This window comes from Bos javanicus, chromosome 7, assembly GCF_032452875.1.
Source record: "Bos javanicus breed banteng chromosome 7, ARS-OSU_banteng_1.0, whole genome shotgun sequence".
Classification (NCBI taxonomy): Eukaryota; Metazoa; Chordata; class Mammalia; order Artiodactyla; family Bovidae; genus Bos; species Bos javanicus.
In genome coordinates this window covers 71,238,856-71,259,684 of record NC_083874.1, presented here as the reverse complement: position 1 = coordinate 71,259,684, position 20,829 = coordinate 71,238,856, and the positions used below count along the sequence as shown (strand labels likewise).

Below are 20,829 nucleotides of genomic sequence, written 5' to 3'. Positions count from 1 at the left end.
TGTGGATACTGAGCAGACCGCCCACACCTGTAATCTAACAGAGGCAAACGGATTCAGCAATGGGCAGTGCCCCGAGGTAAAGAGGAGTCTGATGTGTCCCTGCTCTAGAAACGCAGGGCCAGGGGCTTCAGTGAGACACAAAGCGACCTCACAGAACGCGCTTCCACAGAGCTGCTTTCATGCTGGTAGAAAGGGAGCGGCTGGAAAAGCTGCCTCCTGGCCTCTGGAGCCTACTGAGAATCCAGTCAGTCACACGGCTCTTGGAAATAAGACAGTTTCCCAGCTAATTCCCTGAGGTAGCGCTGCAGATAGCATATCTGTTCTGGGCAGCCAAACTATCCCTACACAACAGTCCTGTGTCCTTGAGACTAAGTACCAGAGAGTCCTCCAAAGCCTCCATCCTTTGAAATGCAAACACTTTCCCATCTCACACTGTTCCCTTGCTTCCCAACCCTGGCCTCCTCGTCTTTAGTTTGCTTGACGATGCTCATGCTTGCTGATTTCTGACTTGGAGGGCAGTGTGCCTGGTGTGATGGGGTGTCAGATGCGGACCTCCGCTGGCACAGCACTCCACCTGGTACTAGGAGTTCCACTGTCTGCAGATCTGGCTCCTCACACCTGGAACTAAAGGCTTCCTGAAGAGCATCTGGGTTGATTCCCTTCACATCTGTCAATCATGACATGTTTGGAGAAGCCCCAGTGCCTGACTTGGGGTTGCCATCTGGGTAGGCTGTATTTTTTTTTTTTTTTTAGCAAGGTACAACTAGCAGCTGGGACTTGATCTCACCCACAGATTATTAGCTGTGGGCTACCCTGGCAGTGAGGTGACAGGCTTTGCCGTGCTTCAGCTAAGGTGGGAGGGAATGTGAAAGGAAGCTGTAGGGAGTCTAATTCTAGTCTGGCCGATAGAAATTCTCAGGAGTTTATTCCTAGCTTGCAGCCCTCAGAGGATTGAGAAATTAGAAGAAAATGGAGTATTTTTTTAACCCTAGAACATTTCAAACATCTGTAAAGGCAGACTGGTATAAGAAATAAACCCCATGTACCCATCTTTACCTTAAAAATTACTTACTCACAGGAAGACTGAAATTTTTGATACTCTGAAATACGAGGACATCCTCACTAGTTTTCATAAACTAACCTCTAGTTTCCTTGATTGCCCTTTGGAAGTTCTTACACAGTCACTCTGATGCTCTATGGGCTGGCTGGTAGCAAGTAACCCATTTCTCATTTTCAGGAGTACTAATGGACTCAGTCTAGTATGAGCTCAAGGCTGCTCTCCAGACAACAGATAGTGACTGGAAATTGCCATTCTCTGCATTAGCTGTGCAGCTTCCCTGAAGAAAGAATTTCCAGCCACTTCTGGTGGAATGTTCACATATCAATGCTTCCTTTTCTAAAGGAAATCCAGATGAGAGAAGGACTCAGCTGCTTACTACTGAAGTGCAGAGATGGGTAGGCTGCAAAGGATGAGGAACATCTCACTGAAATTGCTTCCAGGAGATTTTTCCTAGGGTGTGGGAATGTGTTATCAGGTACACAGTATACACCCATAGGAGGATTTGAGGAAGATTTCAGTGCCTTAACAAGTAAGGCAGGGTCAAAAGCAGAAGTGATCAGAGAGCAACATGGACAGAGCTGTGGGCTGGCAGTGACCCCTGGGCTGCAGGCTCAGTGAGACTGAGCTCTGGCAGCCAAGGGCCTTCCTTTCCCACAGGGGAGTGCACACCCAGAGCTGAGGAGGAAATGAGTTTAAGCTGCTGCTGGCTCCTGGCTCCTGGGTGTGGTGTCTCAGGTTTACACTCTAGTCTTGGAAGGTTATTGGGTCCTGTGCTTTAAAGATCCTTCTCACGATTAAAGCAGCCAGTAACTTCTTTCCATTCTCCTTGGCCTCCTATCATAGTCTTCCCCTTTGACATTCCAAGATTCGCTAAACCGGCAATTGTAAGGCAATTTGCAGGTCTGCTCATTAGCTCCTGGGAACAAATAACCTTCCGAATACACCTTCTAATCGGGCTTAGATTTAACAGCCACTGCCAGCTCCCCATTCCACGCCAGTCCAACCTGACAGTAACATGCCTCCATAAAGTCCCTGTGCCTCTTCCTACAGCAGTCTGGATTGAGAGCTGTGAGAAACTCAACACAGGCTCGGACACCAGCATAGAGATCAAGGAGCACCAGAAAGAATCACCAGGCCCAGCCACATTTCCTCAAGCAGTTTTCTATCTTCAACTACACAAAGTGCTGTAGGACTAAACATTCACACCTTTGACTCTACCTGAGAAACTCTGGAGGTCCAGTGTGTGAGGTCTTGTCATCTTACTGCAGCTCAAACACAGGCCCAGTGCTGCAACGTTCAGGTCATAACCTAGCAGCTCGGCCACTCCCTGCCTCAGCATCTCGGCATGCGGTTAACATTCTCTAGTCCAGTAAGCACGATAACTTTAAGTTACGGTATCTGGGCAGTGGGTCAGACAAGGTGCAAAAGGGTAGGGAAAAAACCCAGCTGCAATGCTTGTGATGGAAACATAGAAAAGGAGTTCTTAGAAAAGGGCTGGGTTTTAAGAATAGAATTTAACCATACTTCAGATCCATGATGCATGTGCAAAATGAACTAAATCCACAGTACACTCTGCACAGAAAAACTACCACCCAAGTGTGACTGTAACAGAGCCAAGCCCTGGGTAGGCCTACTGCAGAGGCTCCCATGTATGAGAAAGCTGCTCACGTGAGAACCAGGAGGTGGCTGAGACTGCGGACACACAAATAGAGAATATAAGGTGACCTGGAAGATGGAGGGGAGCATGAAACCAGAGGACAAGCTGGGGGTTTCTGAAAGTCTCAAGATAAATCCTTGTAAATATCCAAGATGCAGAAATGAAAATTTAAAAATCAGGAGGCATTATGTTTACAGGCCAGGGTGAATGATCACCATCTGAGGCTATTCTACGTGGCTGCACAACATGGGCTCGACTGGCTTTAAGGGACTCTCTACAAATGTCTTTTTGAGCTGCAAAAAACCAATCAACCAACACAGGCACTAAATAAAGAAAGGCCACAGAACCTAGAGACGTTTGGATAGAATGATTGTTCACACTGAGACTACTTCTTGTGGAACAGCCTTCAACAAGAGTTCACTAAGCTTCTCTAGTAAAGCAGTAGGTGCTATTAAGATAAATATGGCCCTTACCTTCCAGAAGCTCACGGTCTATTCATGGAGGCAGGTAAGGAATAAGTAATGGCAATTCTAGAAGATCCAAAATTTTTGTGATCCACTGCAGTGTCACTAGCATAAAAATAAATGTCTCAGCGTGGATTACCTTAGAAGTCTATTCTGGTATACCTTTTTTGTGGGGTGACAAAAGCATCACAGACTTTTAAATCATACATATTATAACATGAGGTAAATACAGGCCACCGTAATCTGACAAATGACTTTCAAGGTGGTCCAAGGCTCCCCAAGGGTTCCTGGGACCCTTTCAGGTGTCTACGAGGTCAAAACTTTTCATAGTGGTTATGAAATAACTTACTAACAAAAAATAAATTTTATTTTAAAGGAATATTTTAAAAATTTCTATTTTAACTTCTATATAAATATTGATAAATATCAAGACATTAGTCCACATAAATCAAAGAGCTCTTTAAATTTTTTTTTTTGCTTTATTTTTTTGGCAGCACGTTGTGGCACGTGGGATCTTAGTTCCCTGACCAGGGACTGAACCCATGCCTCTTGCAGTGGAAGCGTGCAGTCTTAACCACAGGACTGCCAGGGAAGTCCCCTCCTTACATTGTTCTGAGCGTGGAGTAGTGCTGAGATCGAGAGGTCGGTGGAGTGCTGGGCCAGCAGGGCACTGCTGCACAGGGAGCATGTGCCACCGCCAGCCGGGCCATGCAGCTTTCAGCCAAGGTTTCTGTGCTACGTGTGTCATTTCTCACACACCTTCTGGGAAAAATTAGATACCAGATTTATCATAAAGACAGCAAAGCAAAACTAACCACATTCTTTTTCCTTCCCCCTGATAAACTGCATGAAGAATCTGATTTCCATCTAGGAGACAGGACTTCCCTGGGGGTCCAGTGCTTCCAATGCAGGGGGCATGGGTTCAATCCCTGGTTGGGGAGCTAAGATCTCTCATGCTGCCCCTGCCAAAAAACCTGGGAGACAGGCTTAGCGAACCACAGAGTGTGGATACAGCAGATCATTCCACTGCCTAACAACGGACGCTAAGAAGCTTTGAGGAACTGATCAAAAAAACAGCACAATTCTTAACACTGGGAGCATGCGTACTGCATGTCATTTACAGAATTATACGTGTACTTCATTTCTAACATGAAACCTGAATGTCACTGCTTTTAACACTTAAACCATAACAATCAAAAGCTTTTCACCAGCACTGAGGATTAGAAAAAAACTACCTTTGAAATTTCTGGGTTCATGGAATCTAAGAGAAGACGGTTTTGTTCTGGGATTCACATACCAGCATTCCTAAATGAAGCCATTTTAAGTAAGACTGGTTACTTGGTCAAAAACACTGATTTCATAAGCATCTGCACAAACCTTGAGAGGCCCGGGACAGCTTGTGAGGTGGGGTTTCTGAATCTTAGTACATGGTGGATGCTCAGCTCCTCCCGATCGTCTTCAAGGTGGCAGCTAAGGCTCTGGGAGGACTGGACTCCAGTAACACTGCTCGAAATCAACACTGCCTCCTACAGCCAGAACGCCTTCTGCTCTAGCTGTTATTTTGGGGACAAAATTCACAACCCAGCTCAGACTGTCACAGAAAGCATTTATTACCAGAGGAAACCAGGAGATGCTGGAGCCCACGCAGGGCAGTGTGTGCGATCGGGGCGAGGGGACAGCAGGCGGGGACCCCATCACACATGGCCGGGTGGTCTCTGCCCAGCAGGTTTGCTCAGCCCACGAGACTCCAGCTGGGTTTGTGTTTGTGGAGCTCAGGGAGGTGAGTCTCGATAAGCAGGCTTTCTCCTGGACAAAACAAAGGACAGCTGGAACCAGGGCAACAGCAGCACAGACACCACCGTAAAATGGAAATCAAATTAGGCTCACTGTATCAGGAAGTGCATTTCACCCTGATCGTAAAACAAGGGGGAGAAGGGAGCGCTGGGCTCTACGAGACAGCCTGTCTCTGAGATCAGATGCTTTTAGAAGTTAAACACTGGCAGGGCCTTTCCCCTTGCTAATCCAAGCAGCACACAATTTCCAAGCCAGCTTTAAAAGCTATTGTTATCTTTGTTATCTGTTGTTATTTGGATTTTGAACAAAATTGATGGAGTAGGAGCCAGTAGAGGAATCCTGTTTGATCTGGAAATTCTCTGTGGAGAGTCCAAAAGGCCGGAGAACCAAGTTCCCAAGATCTTTTAGTTTACCTGCAACGTAAAAAGCAAAGAGTCCAGTAAAAACAGGGAGTCGGCAGAAGCAAGAGATTCCAACTGCCTTCCTATCTGACTACAAAACACAGTATTCCTCTGCAGTTAAAGAAACTCCTGCTTTTAAAATTATGAAACCCTCAGCCCCCAATGTACCAACAGCAGAGCAGTCATTTCAGTGCCATCCACCTGAGCCATTGCTTGCACAGATGAGCACAAGGGGCCCCGCTGGGACAGCAAAGCTTCTTGGCCACACTGGCCAGAATCCCCAGGGGACAGGCTCTCTGGGCTGAGTGATGAGCTGCTGCCTCGGGGACTGAAGGCCAAGCCTGGCGGGGAGGGCTGAGGCGCCTCCAAGTCTGTTCTCCATGAAACAGCAGAGCCACTTGCTGAATCTAATTCCACTCAGCAGATTTCTACTGAACCTGAGGTTGAAACTCAAGAGCCTCCTGCTTTTCCAAGTCAAGTCTCAGCTTCCAAACCAAACTCATCATTTCTGGGGAAACGGGAGATCTTGTTCTCCTGCACAGCTCCATCAACCTCAACAGCCTAGTTTCCCTCCCTGAGTTTCGGGCTTTCTTTGTCAATCACCAGGTGAGTTCACGTCATAAAGTCAAATGAACACACACAGCATAACCATGGATTTTTATGTTGATTCTCCATGTAAGGGGGACATGGAGCTTATACAAAAGTAGGAGTTTCCAGGACATTTGGGAGACTGGGATTTGTGGGGCAACAGGATGGAATATTTGAAACTAGGGTGTTTTGGAAAATCTTGGCTAAGATGAGTAAATATGCATTTCAATCATTTCTAAACGGTTCTAAATTTTTCTTGCAGGTCTGCTTCCAGTGGAGAGGAGGAAGAGGATAAAAGAAAAAGAAACCCCTGCTCATCAGAGGTACAGATTCCTTCTCACCTTGCTGCCCTTGTTGGCAGCTTTGTTACTCTGAGATCTCCCACTTTGAAATAAATCCCAGATAAAGAACTTAAAGATGCATGCTTTTAAATGCCAAGGCCTTTCCTGGGAACTCTTGGAAAGAACTTCTGGACTCAGTCTGAGATTTAGCCCCCAGAAAAGCTCACCATATTCACAGAAACCCAGACTGACCACTCTCCAGACAGGCTTCCCAAACCCAGAACACACGTGCTCAGTGCTGCTGATGGAGGAAGAGTCATCGCACAGGCCTCGTCCCTGCGCGCCGGGGGCAGCACAGAGAGGCCCCATGTAGGGCAGGAGACAGATGCGTGAATAGGAAGCCAGGAAAGACAGGGCCTCCCCAGGAGAGCGCAAGTCAGCCAGAACTCTGGCAGTTTGTCTTGGGACTGAAGAAAGAGGACAGGGAGGGAACCAAACATTTAAAGAAGCCCACTAAAATGTCACTGCTGGCACAATCCTTGTCTCCTCTGACACAGAGTGAGTGAAGCAAGGAGGTGCCTGTCCCAAGGCTCTGGACTGTCAGCCAAGCCTGGGGCCATCACCCGGGGGAAGGGATCACTGCATGGCCATGTCCATGGCTGGAACAACAATCTCCAGGGCAAATGTGTGTATTATCTGGTGTCCACTACAGGAGGCACTGGGATCTAAAAAAATACGAGTTACTCTGGTGTAACTTCTGAGATGCTCACAGTCTAGCAGGCAGACACAGATTGGGGTGAGTGCAGAGGAGCCCCCAGGCCCATGCGGGGGTGTGAGGCAGGCGTTTCAGGAGGGCAGAGGCCCTGAAGGATGGGAGCAGGTACTGAAGGTGGTGAGGAGGCCCCTGTACCTTGGAGATGGCAGTGAAACCAGAGCACGAGTATTCACACTGAGGACAGAGTGGAGCAGGGGCCGTGCACCGGCCCTCGCTTTGCCCATCAGGCTGAAGCGCCTGCACCGCAAGGAGCTGGGAACCTTGGCCTGGCTGATTCCACTGAGTGGCAGCCAGAACACGCACTTCTCTGGATGCAGGGCGCCTCCATGCCAAGGTCGCAGGTCCCACAGCTGTTCAGTCAGTGACCGAGCCCTGCAGAACAGAGCAGGGGCCCTTGTGACAGGCGGTGTTGGCTCCCCAGTGGCTTTGCTGAAGCGTCCCTGGGACTAACCTGCAAGGCAGGACTTCTCTGACCCAGGTCCCTACTCCTCTCAGGGACCTGACGGGATCCCAGTCACGTCCAGTTCCCTGTCTCTGCTCACTTCCCCTCGCAGGTGTTCCCTCTAATAAACCCCTCATATTTCTAATCCAATCTTTGCTTCTGTTTCTCCAAGGTCCCAACCTAACACGTGTGGCATCACTTTTTCCTTTTATTCTCGTATCTCTGCCCTCCAAACATTCCACAATAGCTTGACTATTACCACCAGAACAGCAGAACAGAAGATGGAAAGTCTGCCTGCTAAATAGATAACGCACATAAAATCCCTGGCAGGTACCAGACACGTAATAAAGACACATGATCAAACAGTCTCCACGTAAGAGAAGACCTGGGGTTACCTGACTTGAATTAACCAACATGTACCAAGTACGTATGTGCAGTGGGGATGCAAAGATACATGACACTGTCTTTATACCAAAATAAGCTTAGGTCTGATGGAAAAGCATACACACAAGCCAGTTCACATGGAGTCAAGACGTAAAATGCTATGAGAATCAGTAAGCAGATGATCCCCTCCAGCTTGGGCAGGAAGGAGGGAGACCTGGCAGAGCTGTGTACGTGAATCTGCATTTCAGTCACCAAGGACAGGCAGAACTGCAACGGTCTGAGACAGAGGGAGTAGGCAGTGCGGTGAAAATGGATGGAGACGGGGGCAAGGGAGGGCGGCAAGTCCACAGGACTGAAAGGAAGTGGGAGGGTGCGGCCAAGGCCACTGATAGTTGGAGAACAGTTTTCAGTGTTAATAATGCTGTGCGGCAAAGTGAAGAACAAACCCAAAGGTTCTGACAGAGAGCTAGTGCAACATTACAAGAAAGAGGCCATTTATTCACTGAACAAACAGCTGATGTCTATGCTGTCAGGTAAAGAAGCTCTGAAATTAGGGGTATGGAAATAAAAGACACAAACTACTATATATAAGATAGATAAACAAAAAGATACACTGGGAATTATACCCGTTATCTTGTAAAAACTTCAAATGGTGTATAACCTGCAAAAATACCTAAGCACTGTGCTGTATACCTGAAACTAACACAGTGATGCTGATGATCTGTTTAGTTGTCACGTCATGTCCGACTCTTTGCGACCCCATGGACTACAGCCTGCCAGGCCCTTCTGTCCGTGGAATTCTCCAGGCAAGAACACGGGAGTGAGTTGCCATTTCCTTCTCCAGGGAATCTTCCCAACCCAGGGATGGAACCTGCCTCTTCTGCACTGCAGGTATTTTTTTTTCTTCTGCTGAGCAACTTTGTAAATCAACTACAGTTCAATTTGACAACGCTCTAAAATCAGTGTAGGACCAATGGGGACATAAGGAGACAGAGCCCAACATTAAGGCAGAACCAAGCTGTGGTGTCTGCACAACTCACCCTTACCGTTTATGATGGTGGTAGACAAGCACCTTCAGTGAGAGCAGGCTTTCGGCTGTGCACACGATCACATGCTCAGACTTCCTGCTGCTGCTCAGTCAGGCTGGACTCTCAGAGCCTCAAGCAGCTTCTGCACACCCCAGACAGGACCATCTGCCATCTGGCCCATCTCCGACACTCTCCACTGGCTGCCAGATTTCACCCGCCCCTTATCTGGGCAGTAATCAATCAGGTTCCCTTCTTTCCACTTGTAGCAAACCTGGTACCACCACTCGGCCTGAACGTGTCCACATGTCCTTAACTGTAAGGATCTCATCTCTCAGACCAGATCCCATGGCAAAGAGAAGAGTCCAACAGTGCTTGGGCTCAGACAAGAACACTTAGGACTAGAGACCAAGGCTTGGCACTGGATCCACTTCTGATAAATATTGAATTTCTGTGTCTGCAAGCAACACTGCATTGTAATAAACCAACTGACTTGTTATACATCACTTCTCTTTGGAGACAGTGACTGGGCAGTAGTCAGCTTACTGTCAGGAGAGGCAAGAAGACAGTTTGTTTTCACCTTCTCAAGATCACTGAGGTGGAGGCCTCGTGGAATAGATCCTCTATTAGGAGAACCAGACTGCACACAAGTGAATCCTGACACTGCATTTCCTCTTCTGAGGCAGGAAACTAAGCCATGCAGCTGACTCCTAATGTCCTCTGAGCAAAAGGCAAATTAAGAGACAGCACAGAAAACAGAAAATAAAATTTACACCCAATTCAAATGCTTATATATTAGCTCCTGGGTGAAAGTGGAAGTCAGTTCCTTACCAAGCTAACTATCAAAGCAGCAGGAGTGATTCTCCCGAGAGGAGGAGCTATGGGAATAGCAACCAGGAAATGAGGCAAAGTGCAGGGAGGGCACTGAAAACCCCCAACTGGCCTTCGCTACTGAGGGGCAACAGCAACGCGGGCTGGCTGAGACTCTCTGCTGGCCAGACCCACTACATGGCAAGTGCACAGTCTGAGCTAAGGACTAGGGAGTGCAGCAGGAAGAAAAATGTGGGAAAGGAGCCTGGCTGCAGCAGCTTTCAGGGCCAGTAACAGGCGAGGGAATGACCAGATTCTAGGACCCTGAATCACTTGCACAGAAGCCCTTAATGCGAAGGAATAGTCAAAAGAACCCTTACAATGACACGAACAAGTTACTTCCAGCTCCAAATCTCACTTTTTAACATGGATCATACAAGGTGGTGTTCTTAATTTAGTTCACAAATGCACACTCATTAGGATGCTAGTGGCCAGGAGCAAACACCTGAGTAACTTCAGGACTCAGGGGACTGGTAACATGTTCCAAGAAGGTGGAAGGAGGGGATGGTACAAGTGGAAAGCTGGACTGGATGACGAACAAGGCCCCCGTGTGTGCCGAGCAGCTGGAAGCTAGTGAAAGAAAGGCAGGGTCACTGGGGCAACACCTCGCCCATGGCTCTTGACCTTTGAAGGAGTCAATAAGTTTCATGTCCAGCTCTAGGTTTTCCAGGTCAGGACAGACTCTCAGCTGAGGTGGGAAGACAGATCATCTGGAATGGGTGGAACAGAAGCTAGATGCTCTGTCCAGGGCATCTTTCCCACCTCATCAAACCAGTGACTATACCCTGCAGTCCTTTTAAACCTTATGTTCCCTGGCTACAACAGGGAGGCTGTCTTCCCAGAGAAGAGAAGAGGGCAAACAAGTAAACACTCCAGTGACTGACCCCTTTCCTCTAATCTAACGTCAGCACGATCATCCTCTCTGGCAAGGACTGTGGCACTATGACCAATGGCCACTCCTGTTCTAAGGATGACATTTACAAACGACAGGCTAAGAAGAGAGGAGCAAGTATGTTCTGCCCACTCACAGTTTCAATTAGAACTTTTTTCCCAAGGAGGGGGGTACATTTCCAACAAAAAGGAAGTCAAGTTACAGACAGAAAAGGAAAAGAAAATCAAGAGTACCGAACAAACTAAAAGTCATGCAGTCCACTGCAAAAAGCCTGCACGGGACTTCTGAGTAAGTGATATGGCTCTGCGCATCTGGAGGGACCAGCCTCCAAGGATCTTAAAGTGCACGAATCAAAGCTAGTTCATGCGTAACGAGGAGGGACACATCAGGAAGCTCATACAATGCTGAGAGTGACTTCTCCCTTTAAGGCTCTCCTATGGTAGATGCTACCAAGAAGCAGTATTTTATGCACTATCATTATATTCATGAAGAAAATAAACGAGTCCGCTCATTCAGACTACTGATGTGTAACAACAGACTGACGCATTATTTACCAAGCAACTTACGTTATTTCATGAAAGGAACAACCTAAGTAACTGCCAAAACCTCAAGACAAGAAACATTAGCTTATGAGACCTGAGTGACAAGGACAGATGGAACTTAATTCCATCTGGAACTGACAATGGCAGTAAGATTCAGTTTATATCTATCCATTTATTGTTTCATGGTGATTAAAAAAAAAAAAAATGGACCCAGAGATCAGTGCCTAAGTGATCAGTGCCTAAGTGACCAGTACGGTCATTCACCAAGTCTTCTCTTTCAGCACAAAATCCAGCTCAGCTAAATGCAAACACCTTTTTCCTTTTTGCTAAAATAATCATTTTGAATAGGTGAGGAATACTCTTCTTCCTTCTCTGAAGAAAAAGTACCTCCAAAATAACTTTTTGGCTCAAACATGGTGTCAAATTTGATTAAAAATGTAAATTAGGGAAACAGCCAATTTTGGAAGAACTGAGGAAGGCTCCAGAGATCTGCCCACGTCTGAAGCAGCTCTCCTGGGAGTCTGAGTCCACCCAGCAGGGCCCACACTTGGATTTACTGGGTCAGTAGTTTCTCCTCAATCAACTCTCTGTCAGTGATCTTTTGGGAAATTTGTCTCATTCTCTGACACTGATTCCTAAAGGCCATAAATAGTCAGGCTCAATTTATTTTAAGTGATCTTTCCTTTTGGCCCATGTGACTGCAATTCATGATATAGATTCTTCATAAGGAAAATAAACAGGAGATCATGAACAGACAACTATCACACAGGTTCTAAGCAGACTGTGCTGGGCAGGTCTCTGTCCAGGAACCTTTACTCCTCTTGGTCATGCAGACTGTTTCCAATGAAGAGCCCTCTAATCCCAACCATAAACACGGTTTGGCCAATATAAGAACTAACTAAAACACGGGTCAAATGAAACCATTTCCCCTGACCCTCCACCCACACAGTTTTTTCCCCTCTTCCCATTTACTACTAATTCTTACCCTCTCATGTCTTCTCAAATACTAAAGGGCCTCTGAATGTTATTTTCAAAACAAAAATCCCCTTGGTTTTCACAGGGTACTGGCTTGTACTGATTGCATCCTAATGAACTTAAAAACTGAAATTGTTTCCTCAGTGAACAAACTCAACCGTTTTTATGAAACTGATGATCTGAAAGAGAGATTGGTGGCACCCCCAGGGATGGGAGTTAATTATGTTTGCATTTTGAAGGCAGGAAAACTTACCAAAAAAATAAAAGCAAAATGGAAGTTTAGTTTTTGAAAAGCTGATATCCACTCTAAACTACACTGGTCCTTTAGAGTCAAAACTGAGTAAGAACTCACGAGCCCCAAGTTGCTGGTGCCCCATGATATTGGTACTGAACCACAGAAAGGCCTCAAAGCTGTTTCCAACTGTTGAGTTCTCCTCTAATGAATAAAAGGACGGATGGCTGCGTCCCCCAGCTTCTGAGCTGTTTATGGTAAAGAGAAGGCAAGGGAGGCAGACTTACCTAACATCTCTTCCTTCAGTCTTTCATTGCGTTCTTCAATCTGCTTAGGTAATCTCTGAGGGAAAAAGCACCAAAACAGGGTTGTGAAAATCTTTTGGCTTTATTTTGAATTTGAGAAACATTTTTACAAACCTTGTGTGAAAATGAGATCAGGTTAAAGCACACATATATGATCCTACCAACTACAGAAAAATCCCAAATATTTCTCTGTGGGGGCACTACAGAGACAGGAGTTTTGTTTGGTTCAATGCTATACACAGTTCCTGGATCACTGGAGTGGACTCAGCAGGGCCTCAATAAAAATTTGGTGAAAAATACACATATACACACACACACACACACACACACAGAACATCTGAAAGGATAAACATCAGATGTTTACAGTGGTATATTCAGGTGGTGGGATAATGGCTGATATTTATAAATAGATTTTGCTCACTTGTATTTTTTAACTTGAAGTCCTTTCTTTATGTAACTTAATTGTTGAGAAAGCATCAGATCGATATTTGATATTCTGAAACGATCATCCAGTTTAGGGTTTTGCAACCTTGGCCCGATAGTCTGGACGGGGCAGTCTGCTGTCGGGGCTGCCCTGTGCACAGTGCAGTGGTCAGAGCACCCCCGGCCTTTAGTGATGCCAACAGGACGCTCCCCACCATGGCAAAGTGACCCCCCACATAGCCAAATGTCCCCCAGAACCAGATCGCCTCCAGCTGAGAGCCACAGATCTTCTCTGGGCACTTTTAGCTCTAGAGTTGCCCCCACACACTCTGAGATTCCAGTATTAACTCCGTTGTAATAATTCAAGATAAAATAAATTCTTTACGCCTATAACAACAAGCTTTAATAAAAGGCTCCCTTTGTCTTAACACTAATTTGACAAGGATAAAGGCCACCATGAATTTAGCCAAGATTTTAAGTACTCTATTCCCTTTCCTCATGTCCAATTTAAGTTAATCCTAACACCATTCAGAGATACGTTAAAAGTCAGATAAAGGATTAAAAATGCTTTCAAATTGCGTATGTATTTTAATTACCCAAATGAACCTTTCTCCGATTACTCCATATCTAGGTAAATAAAAGACCTGTTGTAACCGAAGGAACTCACCTCAAGTGGGTATAAAAACAAAGCTAAAGGAAACCCAAACTACCTAGGATACTGATATTAATGCATGGAGACGAGTCAACATTTCTCAGGTCTGCCTGGTGGAAAAACAGTCCCATGAACTAAATGGGAGATCCTGTGGAGTAGGGGCTCAGATGCCCTCAGGGAACTGACAGGAAACGTAAATAAGTAATGGACCGGGTGTAAGCCAATAGCACTGGTGTGCTCAGCCATGTAATCGGAGCACTCAGCCCCACGCCAGCATGTGCGAGTGCAAGGAGGAGCCCGCATGTCCACATTTTCCAACTTTCAAAAGGAGCCCGACTTAGATTTTTATCCATTTAATTTTATCCACTTGAAATGGATAAAAGTTTATTCATTTAAAAATTCTTTCCATTTTTAAATGTTGGTATGTAGCCTCAATTAAAAAAACAAAACCAAAAAGTCTGGCTAAATAAAAGATGCCTGTAGCTCTCTGGCTCCTGCCATCTCAGCTACATACTGGGTTCAGGACAGACCTCCCCATTCTAATGCCCTCTGAAAAGTCTGGCAATCAAGAAACCTGTTTAGTTAAAGCCAGTGTCAGTCGAACTTATTTGAACACCTATTATTTTGGGGCAGTGAGACACACATCCAATTTTGTAGGAAATCCCTAAGAGTATACCCTATGCACTGGAGATAAAGAGTGATGATAGAGGTAAAAGCACAAATATACAGTTACTTTTAAAGAGAGGAAAACAAGTAATATTTAGTTTTAATTTACTGACATAAAAATATGACATTTAGAAGGAAAAGGATTTTTAGTGACAAGGACAAGAACTAGAGTCATTTTAAGAAGGATAAAAAGATTAGGATATATTCAACTGGAAATGTTCTGCACATATGACAATGAGTAGAAACTTGGTGACTGAGTAAGGAAAAGAAAACCACAAATTTATTATCTATAATATTAAGGCTCACTTTCGACTAAACTGTACACCTATAAGCAGACAAGGTTTCCCTAGTCCAACAACAAAATAAAGTTCTTGTTAACCCTAGAGGTCAAAGGTTTATACAACAGTTTTAGAATGAAGGTTAAACAGTACAGGGTGCAGTGCGCTGCAGCCACCATTTCAAAGCTCTATCTCCTGCATATTCCTTCCAATAAGCTTTTCAAAAGCATACGAATGGCATGTAGTTGTGTCTCAGAAGATTATTTAAGAGTCAATGACTAGTAACACAAGGAATAGAAAATATTTTTGTAAAAAATCAGGTTTACCATGCAAGCTTCTCTTGCTTGATGTACTGATGGGTCTTTTTCTAATATGGATTTATAGTCTTCCAGGGCTTCATCCAGCTTGTCAGTCTTCTCATACAACTCTGCTCTCCTCAGTATTGCCCTGATATAGCTGGGGTTTAACTGAATTGCTGTAAAAAGGGAAGAAGTAACTGTTACCATGAGGAAAAAGGGCCTACACACCCTCAGTTATATCAAGTTTCCTCAATAATCATTCTTCATGGCTCCATAGGAAGAGTTATTTGTTAAAGGTTATACCTAGGGTCAGCAAACTTTTTCGGTAAAGGGCAGGTAGTAAAGATTTCAGGCTTTGTGGGACAGACTGTTACGACTACTGAACTCTGCTATTGCAGCATGAAAGCAGGCACAGACAATGCCTAAGTAAATAAGGGTGATTGTATTACAATAAAATTTTATTGATGGGTACGAAAATCTGAATCTCACATAATTTTCATGTGTCCTAACATATTACTTCTCTCTTGATTTTATTTCCAATGATTTAGAAACGTAAAAACCATTCTTAGCTTGCAGGCTGTACAAAAGCAGGTGGCATGCAGGCTGCATTTGGCTTGTGGCTGTAGTTTACCCAACCCTGGTCTATACCCCAAGTCCTGGTTTCCACCTAGATCCTTCACCCACTTCAGAACAATCCAGAACAACAGAGCTCAAGTGTACAGTGAAAAAGTGAGAGGGAATTTGAAGGTGCATGTTAAAGAACTGAGGCAGAACAGTGGCAGACTATCATTTACTCTCGTTTTCTAGGCCTCAACTACGGAGGTCACATAATGACAACTGAGGTGGTATTTTTGGCTAAATCCTCACTGTTCCTTCAAACTCTTGCTCTAACACCCTTAGGTCACTAGTGTATAATATCCTCTCTTTTATCCAACAACAAATGCCTTATAATAATCCGGTGCCCATGTTTTGGTTCAAGTACACTACATTCTTGTATTATTTTTTGTGTTTTTTATTTTTTCTGTTAAAAAGCAGTATCATGGCTCTAAAACTTTTTTCTTTTCAAATGATATCCTCATTTTTAAATTCATTCATGGTTTCAGTAACTGTTTGTTTATACCTAATATATGCACCTAGGGTAGTGACCCTCCAGAGTACAGTGTAACCAGAACAGACCAGGTCCAAGTCTTCATGAAGCTTTAACCTATTCCAGGAGGCAACAGAAGATGGCATACAAATAATTTCAGATAGCTGTAGAGCTACAGAGAAAAATAAAACAAGGTGATGTAAATTCAAAAGAAGAGGGGAATAAGTGACTTTATAAAGAGTGGAAAGAATATGAAAAGGGATTACTTGAGGGAAGCCAGCTATTTGAAAAGCTGAGGGAGACAGTATAGGAAAAAGAACTAAAAAGAGTAAAGGATCTAAAAGCAGGAATAACTTCGGCATCTTGGTGACAGGCAGAGGTGCAGAAGAGATGAGGTTGAAGATACACAACAAGCAGGTCATGGGGGCCTTGCTGGCCAGGGAAAGGAGCTTGGACTTTTTCTATTTTGTATTTTTTAAAAAGTTTTTATATTGGAGTAATACAGTTGATTCACAATGTTGTGTTAGTTTCAGGTGTAGAGCAAAGTGATTTAGTTATATACACACACACACACATCTATTCTTTTTCAGATTCTTTGCCCATTTAGGTTCATACAGAGTACTGAGTAGAGTTTCCTGTGCTAGGGAGTAAGTCCTTGCTGATTGTATATTTTAGTTATTTATTATAATTTTTATTGGAATATAGTTCATTTACTAGACCTTTTAAGTGTGATAAGAAGCCACTGGAATTGTTTCAAGCAGATTAAGACATAATTTGATTTACAGTTTTAAAAACTCACTTTGGCTACAGTGTGAAGGGTATGGGTGGAAGCGGTGAGACAGCTGGGAGGTCACTGCAATAGCCCAGATGACAGAGGGTGCTCACTAAGCTGCTAAATGTGGACATGGAAAGGAGAGGCCAGATTAAGGGAATGTCTCTGAATCAGAGCCCAATGGACTTGCTAATTAATTAAGCCATGTGGAATGAGAGAATAACTCAGGGATGACTCCAAAGGTTTTAGAGTTTCAGCAAGTGAATGGATAATAATGCCATTTACTAGTATGAAAAAAACTACCAAGTTGTTTTCATGCATTCATGTATGTGTGGGGGACTGGGAGGCACCAGAGTCTGTTCTGGGCACATCTGCTACGCCATGGGACCAGATGTCCCAAGGAGATGTCAAGTTTGCAGTGGGGTACAGGGCTCCAGACTACAGGGCAGGGCCGAAGATATAAACCACACGGTATGGACAGGCAGACAGTCTTTCAATGAAGCAGATGACAGAAATGGTGCAGCGGCTGGAAGGGGATAGTGGTTCAGGAGAAGGTTTTCTGAAAGAACATAAACTGCAGGATTTCATCTTTACACACTGTCAACCTCCCCTTAGTCTAGCATACCATATTCTCTTAAAATACTCCAGTGACCTCTACCACGCCATCTTTTAAAAAACTGAACCCTCTAATTTACATTTTAACTCCTATACTGCCCCCTTCTCAACTAGTGGATAACTTCTAACAATGCAAATATTGACCGAAGAGATGGAATCCTTCCAGGATTGCTCTTCTTACTGGCAGCACAGCTGACAGGATCTTAGTTTCCCAACCAAGGACTGAACTCGGGCCCCGGCACTGAAAGCACTGAGTCCCAACCACTGTGCCACTAGGGAATTCCCTATGACTACTTTATAGAAACCTCTAACACCAACTTATCACTCTAACTTGTGATTTGCTTTCTCAATCCCTATAGAGAATTAAACTTTATTTACCTGCTAAGGCTAAAAGCATAAAGGTGACTGGCATTAAATACTGTTCCACAGTTTTCACACAGTTTCTTAGATAGTATTTCATAGCAAAGAGCTCCAAATGAGTTAAGTCCTTTGCCAAAGTTTGTACACAGAGTGGGCATGTGTTTATTTGGGGGGCAGGGGAATGAAAGGTGCTGTATATCCAAATAATCTGTACTACTTAATCCAAATAAACTGTACTATTGTTAATGTATTTTGCGCATGGATTCAATAAACCATATGTAGCCATAACAACTAAGTATAAGCACATGTATTTTGGTTTAACCAAAACCAAAAACAAATCTGGAAAACAAACACTTCCCCCCACTTCCTCTCATTCTCTTGGCTCCTAGACTGAGAGCGACAGCTAGAAATGTAGTTTTCTAGTATATTCCCCGCTAATCAGCTTACAAGCCATTTTCTCTCCATTTGGTTACCAAGAAAAGAACTCTGAAAATCGCAGCTTGTTCCTAACTTAAACTCGTCAAACCCACACATCTCACAGAGATTAAGGTTAAATACCTTCTTCCAAACAAAACAGTACATTTAGAATTAGTTCCAGCTGAAGACAGTAATAGATCAGAATAAGTTTGCTGGATCCTAATGTGTTAAGTTTCATTCAGAGACTCTAATGAATTGCCAAGTATAAAGAAGAGAGGGTGACTAGTTAATGTTATTAAAAAATCGAAAGAAACAAAACAATTGAGGGAATTCATGCTTGGTCTGAGAGAAGGATTAGATAATATATAAGGTTCTTCTTCTTTTTTTTTTTTTTTAAATAAAGTTCTTTTAAAATCTGATTCTCTCAGAGAAAATATTATCCAAAATGGAAAAGAAAATACAAATTTAAAAAACAATATTAGCTTGAAAAAACTCATGCGAGTAGCAAGATGCAAGGAACAAGATTATGTGTGTTTCCCACACCAAGCAGGTTATAAAGACAAGACAACCATCTGGCCTGTCAGGAAATTTTGGGGAAAAAAAAAAACAAAAACAATAATGACCCTATGTCTGGAGCTGTCTCTATGAGGTGGTAGAATGCAAAGATCATTATGGAACTCAGACATCAGATGACAAAGACTGTTCACTATGTTGAACTTAAGAGCAACCACCACCACTAACCAAGCACACAGATTCAGAAGCCCCAGCAGCAGCTGAGATCTTCATTTCAAAGGCAAGCACACAAGAAGTATATACTGTTTCTGTGGCCAAGGTAGGTTTAAATTTTCTCCACATATCTACCAATACAGGATAAACTGACTGAACTATCCATTCAAAAAATGCTTTCACTAAGATGACTACTGCACAGTACACCTCCAAGAAAGACCCAAAGCTTCTCATTTAGCAGCCCCAGAAGGGTGCATGTGTACAAGTACACACCTGGCTGAGAGCCTCTGTATTTGCTGTCTAGCTGAACTAACAGGCTTTCCAGGTGACTCAGTGGTAAAGACTCCACCTGCCAAAGCAGGAGACAAAGGTTCAATCCCTGGGTCAGGAAGAGCCCCTGGAGAATGAAATGGCAACCCACTTCAGTATTCTTTGCCTGGGAACCCCATGGTCGAAGGAGCCTGGTGGGCTACAGTCCATGGGGTCACAAAAGAGTCAGTCACAACTCAGCACACAGCTGAGGTAATGCTCTTGTATGTTAACATGTACAAGACCAAAACGCTGTACCTTTGCTGCAGTCACTGATGGCCATCTCTTTCTTCTCCTAAAAGGAAATAGATCATTAATATGTGTCACCCTAATTCTGTCTCAACAGCTTAAAGGCTCAATGACATAAACTGATCATTAATAATTGCTTACAGAGATAGATACATGCTCTTTAAGGAAATCACACCAAAACATGCATGCCACTTCCAAGCTAAAATTCAAACTATGCTGACAGCTGACTTGAAAGTCTCCTGGCAACAAATTATTCAAGGAGCTTCCTCCTGAAGTATCTTTATTTAAAGACTGCTGCAATTGGCCTGCAACATTTTACATTAGAATGTTGATAGTGAGAAAACTCTGATCAATAAACAGGACAAATGACTGATACATGAATAACTGAATGAGTAACCTTCCTCTTTGGTGAACTGTTACATATCACACCCAAAGTGGTATTTTCCAGAAAGTACAGAGGTGGTTCATATACAGATAGAGCATGGCTTGTCATGTAGTCTCAGTTATGAACCTTAATTGATTCACTGACCAAACAAAAATACAAAAGAATTTGCCAAATATCTAATTTAATTTGCTGAATTGAGAAGCATGGTGTAGTGAAAAGAACACAGGATTTCAAAAGAACTAGATTCTAGCTTGAGAACCAGACTCTCAAAAGAACTAGATTCTAGCTCTGATATTCATCTGCTATTTAATTTTTCTAGGCTCTAAAATGTCTATTTTTTTCCAAATTGGAAATGTTCTACAATGTTAGAGAGATGTTAGTTCAAGTAAGTGTTTAATACTTCCATAATGGCTACTATGGCAAACGCCAAATACTTTGTAGAATATTTCAGAGCACTGTCTACCAACTGAGTTTCAGGATTCAATCAAAAACAGTTCCAGGATGGGGAGTGACTGCTTAATGGGTTTTTCTTAAGGTCATAAAAAATTACTGGAACTGGACATGATGATCATTGCTAATACTATGAATATATCTAAAAATGGTTAAAATGGTCAATTTTATAGTATGTGTACTTTACCCACAATAAGCAAAAAAAGGTTCCAGAGCTGTCTGGGAAACACTAACTACATTATCTCTTCCAATGTCCAAAATAGCAATTCACATATTAAAAACTCTAACAAGAAGTCCTGCAGTATAGAAAACTGGAAGTCAGTATTTTCCCAACTTTTAGATAACTGTTAAGTCTGACACACACAATGTCATTTTTAAAATTTCTGATATAGGAATCTCTATAACTTGTGTGTACAGCTGATGTGGTGGTATTCTTTGTGCCCCCAAGTAGCTA

General features: G+C 43.7%; 1 protein-coding gene across 2 annotated transcripts in view; it reads right to left on the bottom strand.

Moving 5' to 3' along the window:
• Nucleotides 1–4,770: 4,770 nt before the first annotated feature.
• TTC1 (tetratricopeptide repeat domain 1) overlaps nucleotides 4,771–20,829 on the bottom strand; it is a 48,855-nt gene continuing 32,796 nt past the window's right edge. For both annotated transcript variants that reach the window (XM_061424235.1, XM_061424234.1), the window contains exons 5-8: nucleotides 19,550–19,586; nucleotides 15,033–15,181; nucleotides 12,670–12,724; nucleotides 4,771–5,388 (exon numbers count right to left, since the gene is read on the bottom strand). In XM_061424235.1, the coding sequence (XP_061280219.1) occupies nucleotides 5,255–5,388; nucleotides 12,670–12,724; nucleotides 15,033–15,181; nucleotides 19,550–19,586 (375 nt within the window). In that variant the 3' untranslated portion in view covers nucleotides 4,771–5,254. The remainder of the gene's footprint in view (nucleotides 5,389–12,669; nucleotides 12,725–15,032; nucleotides 15,182–19,549; nucleotides 19,587–20,829) is intronic.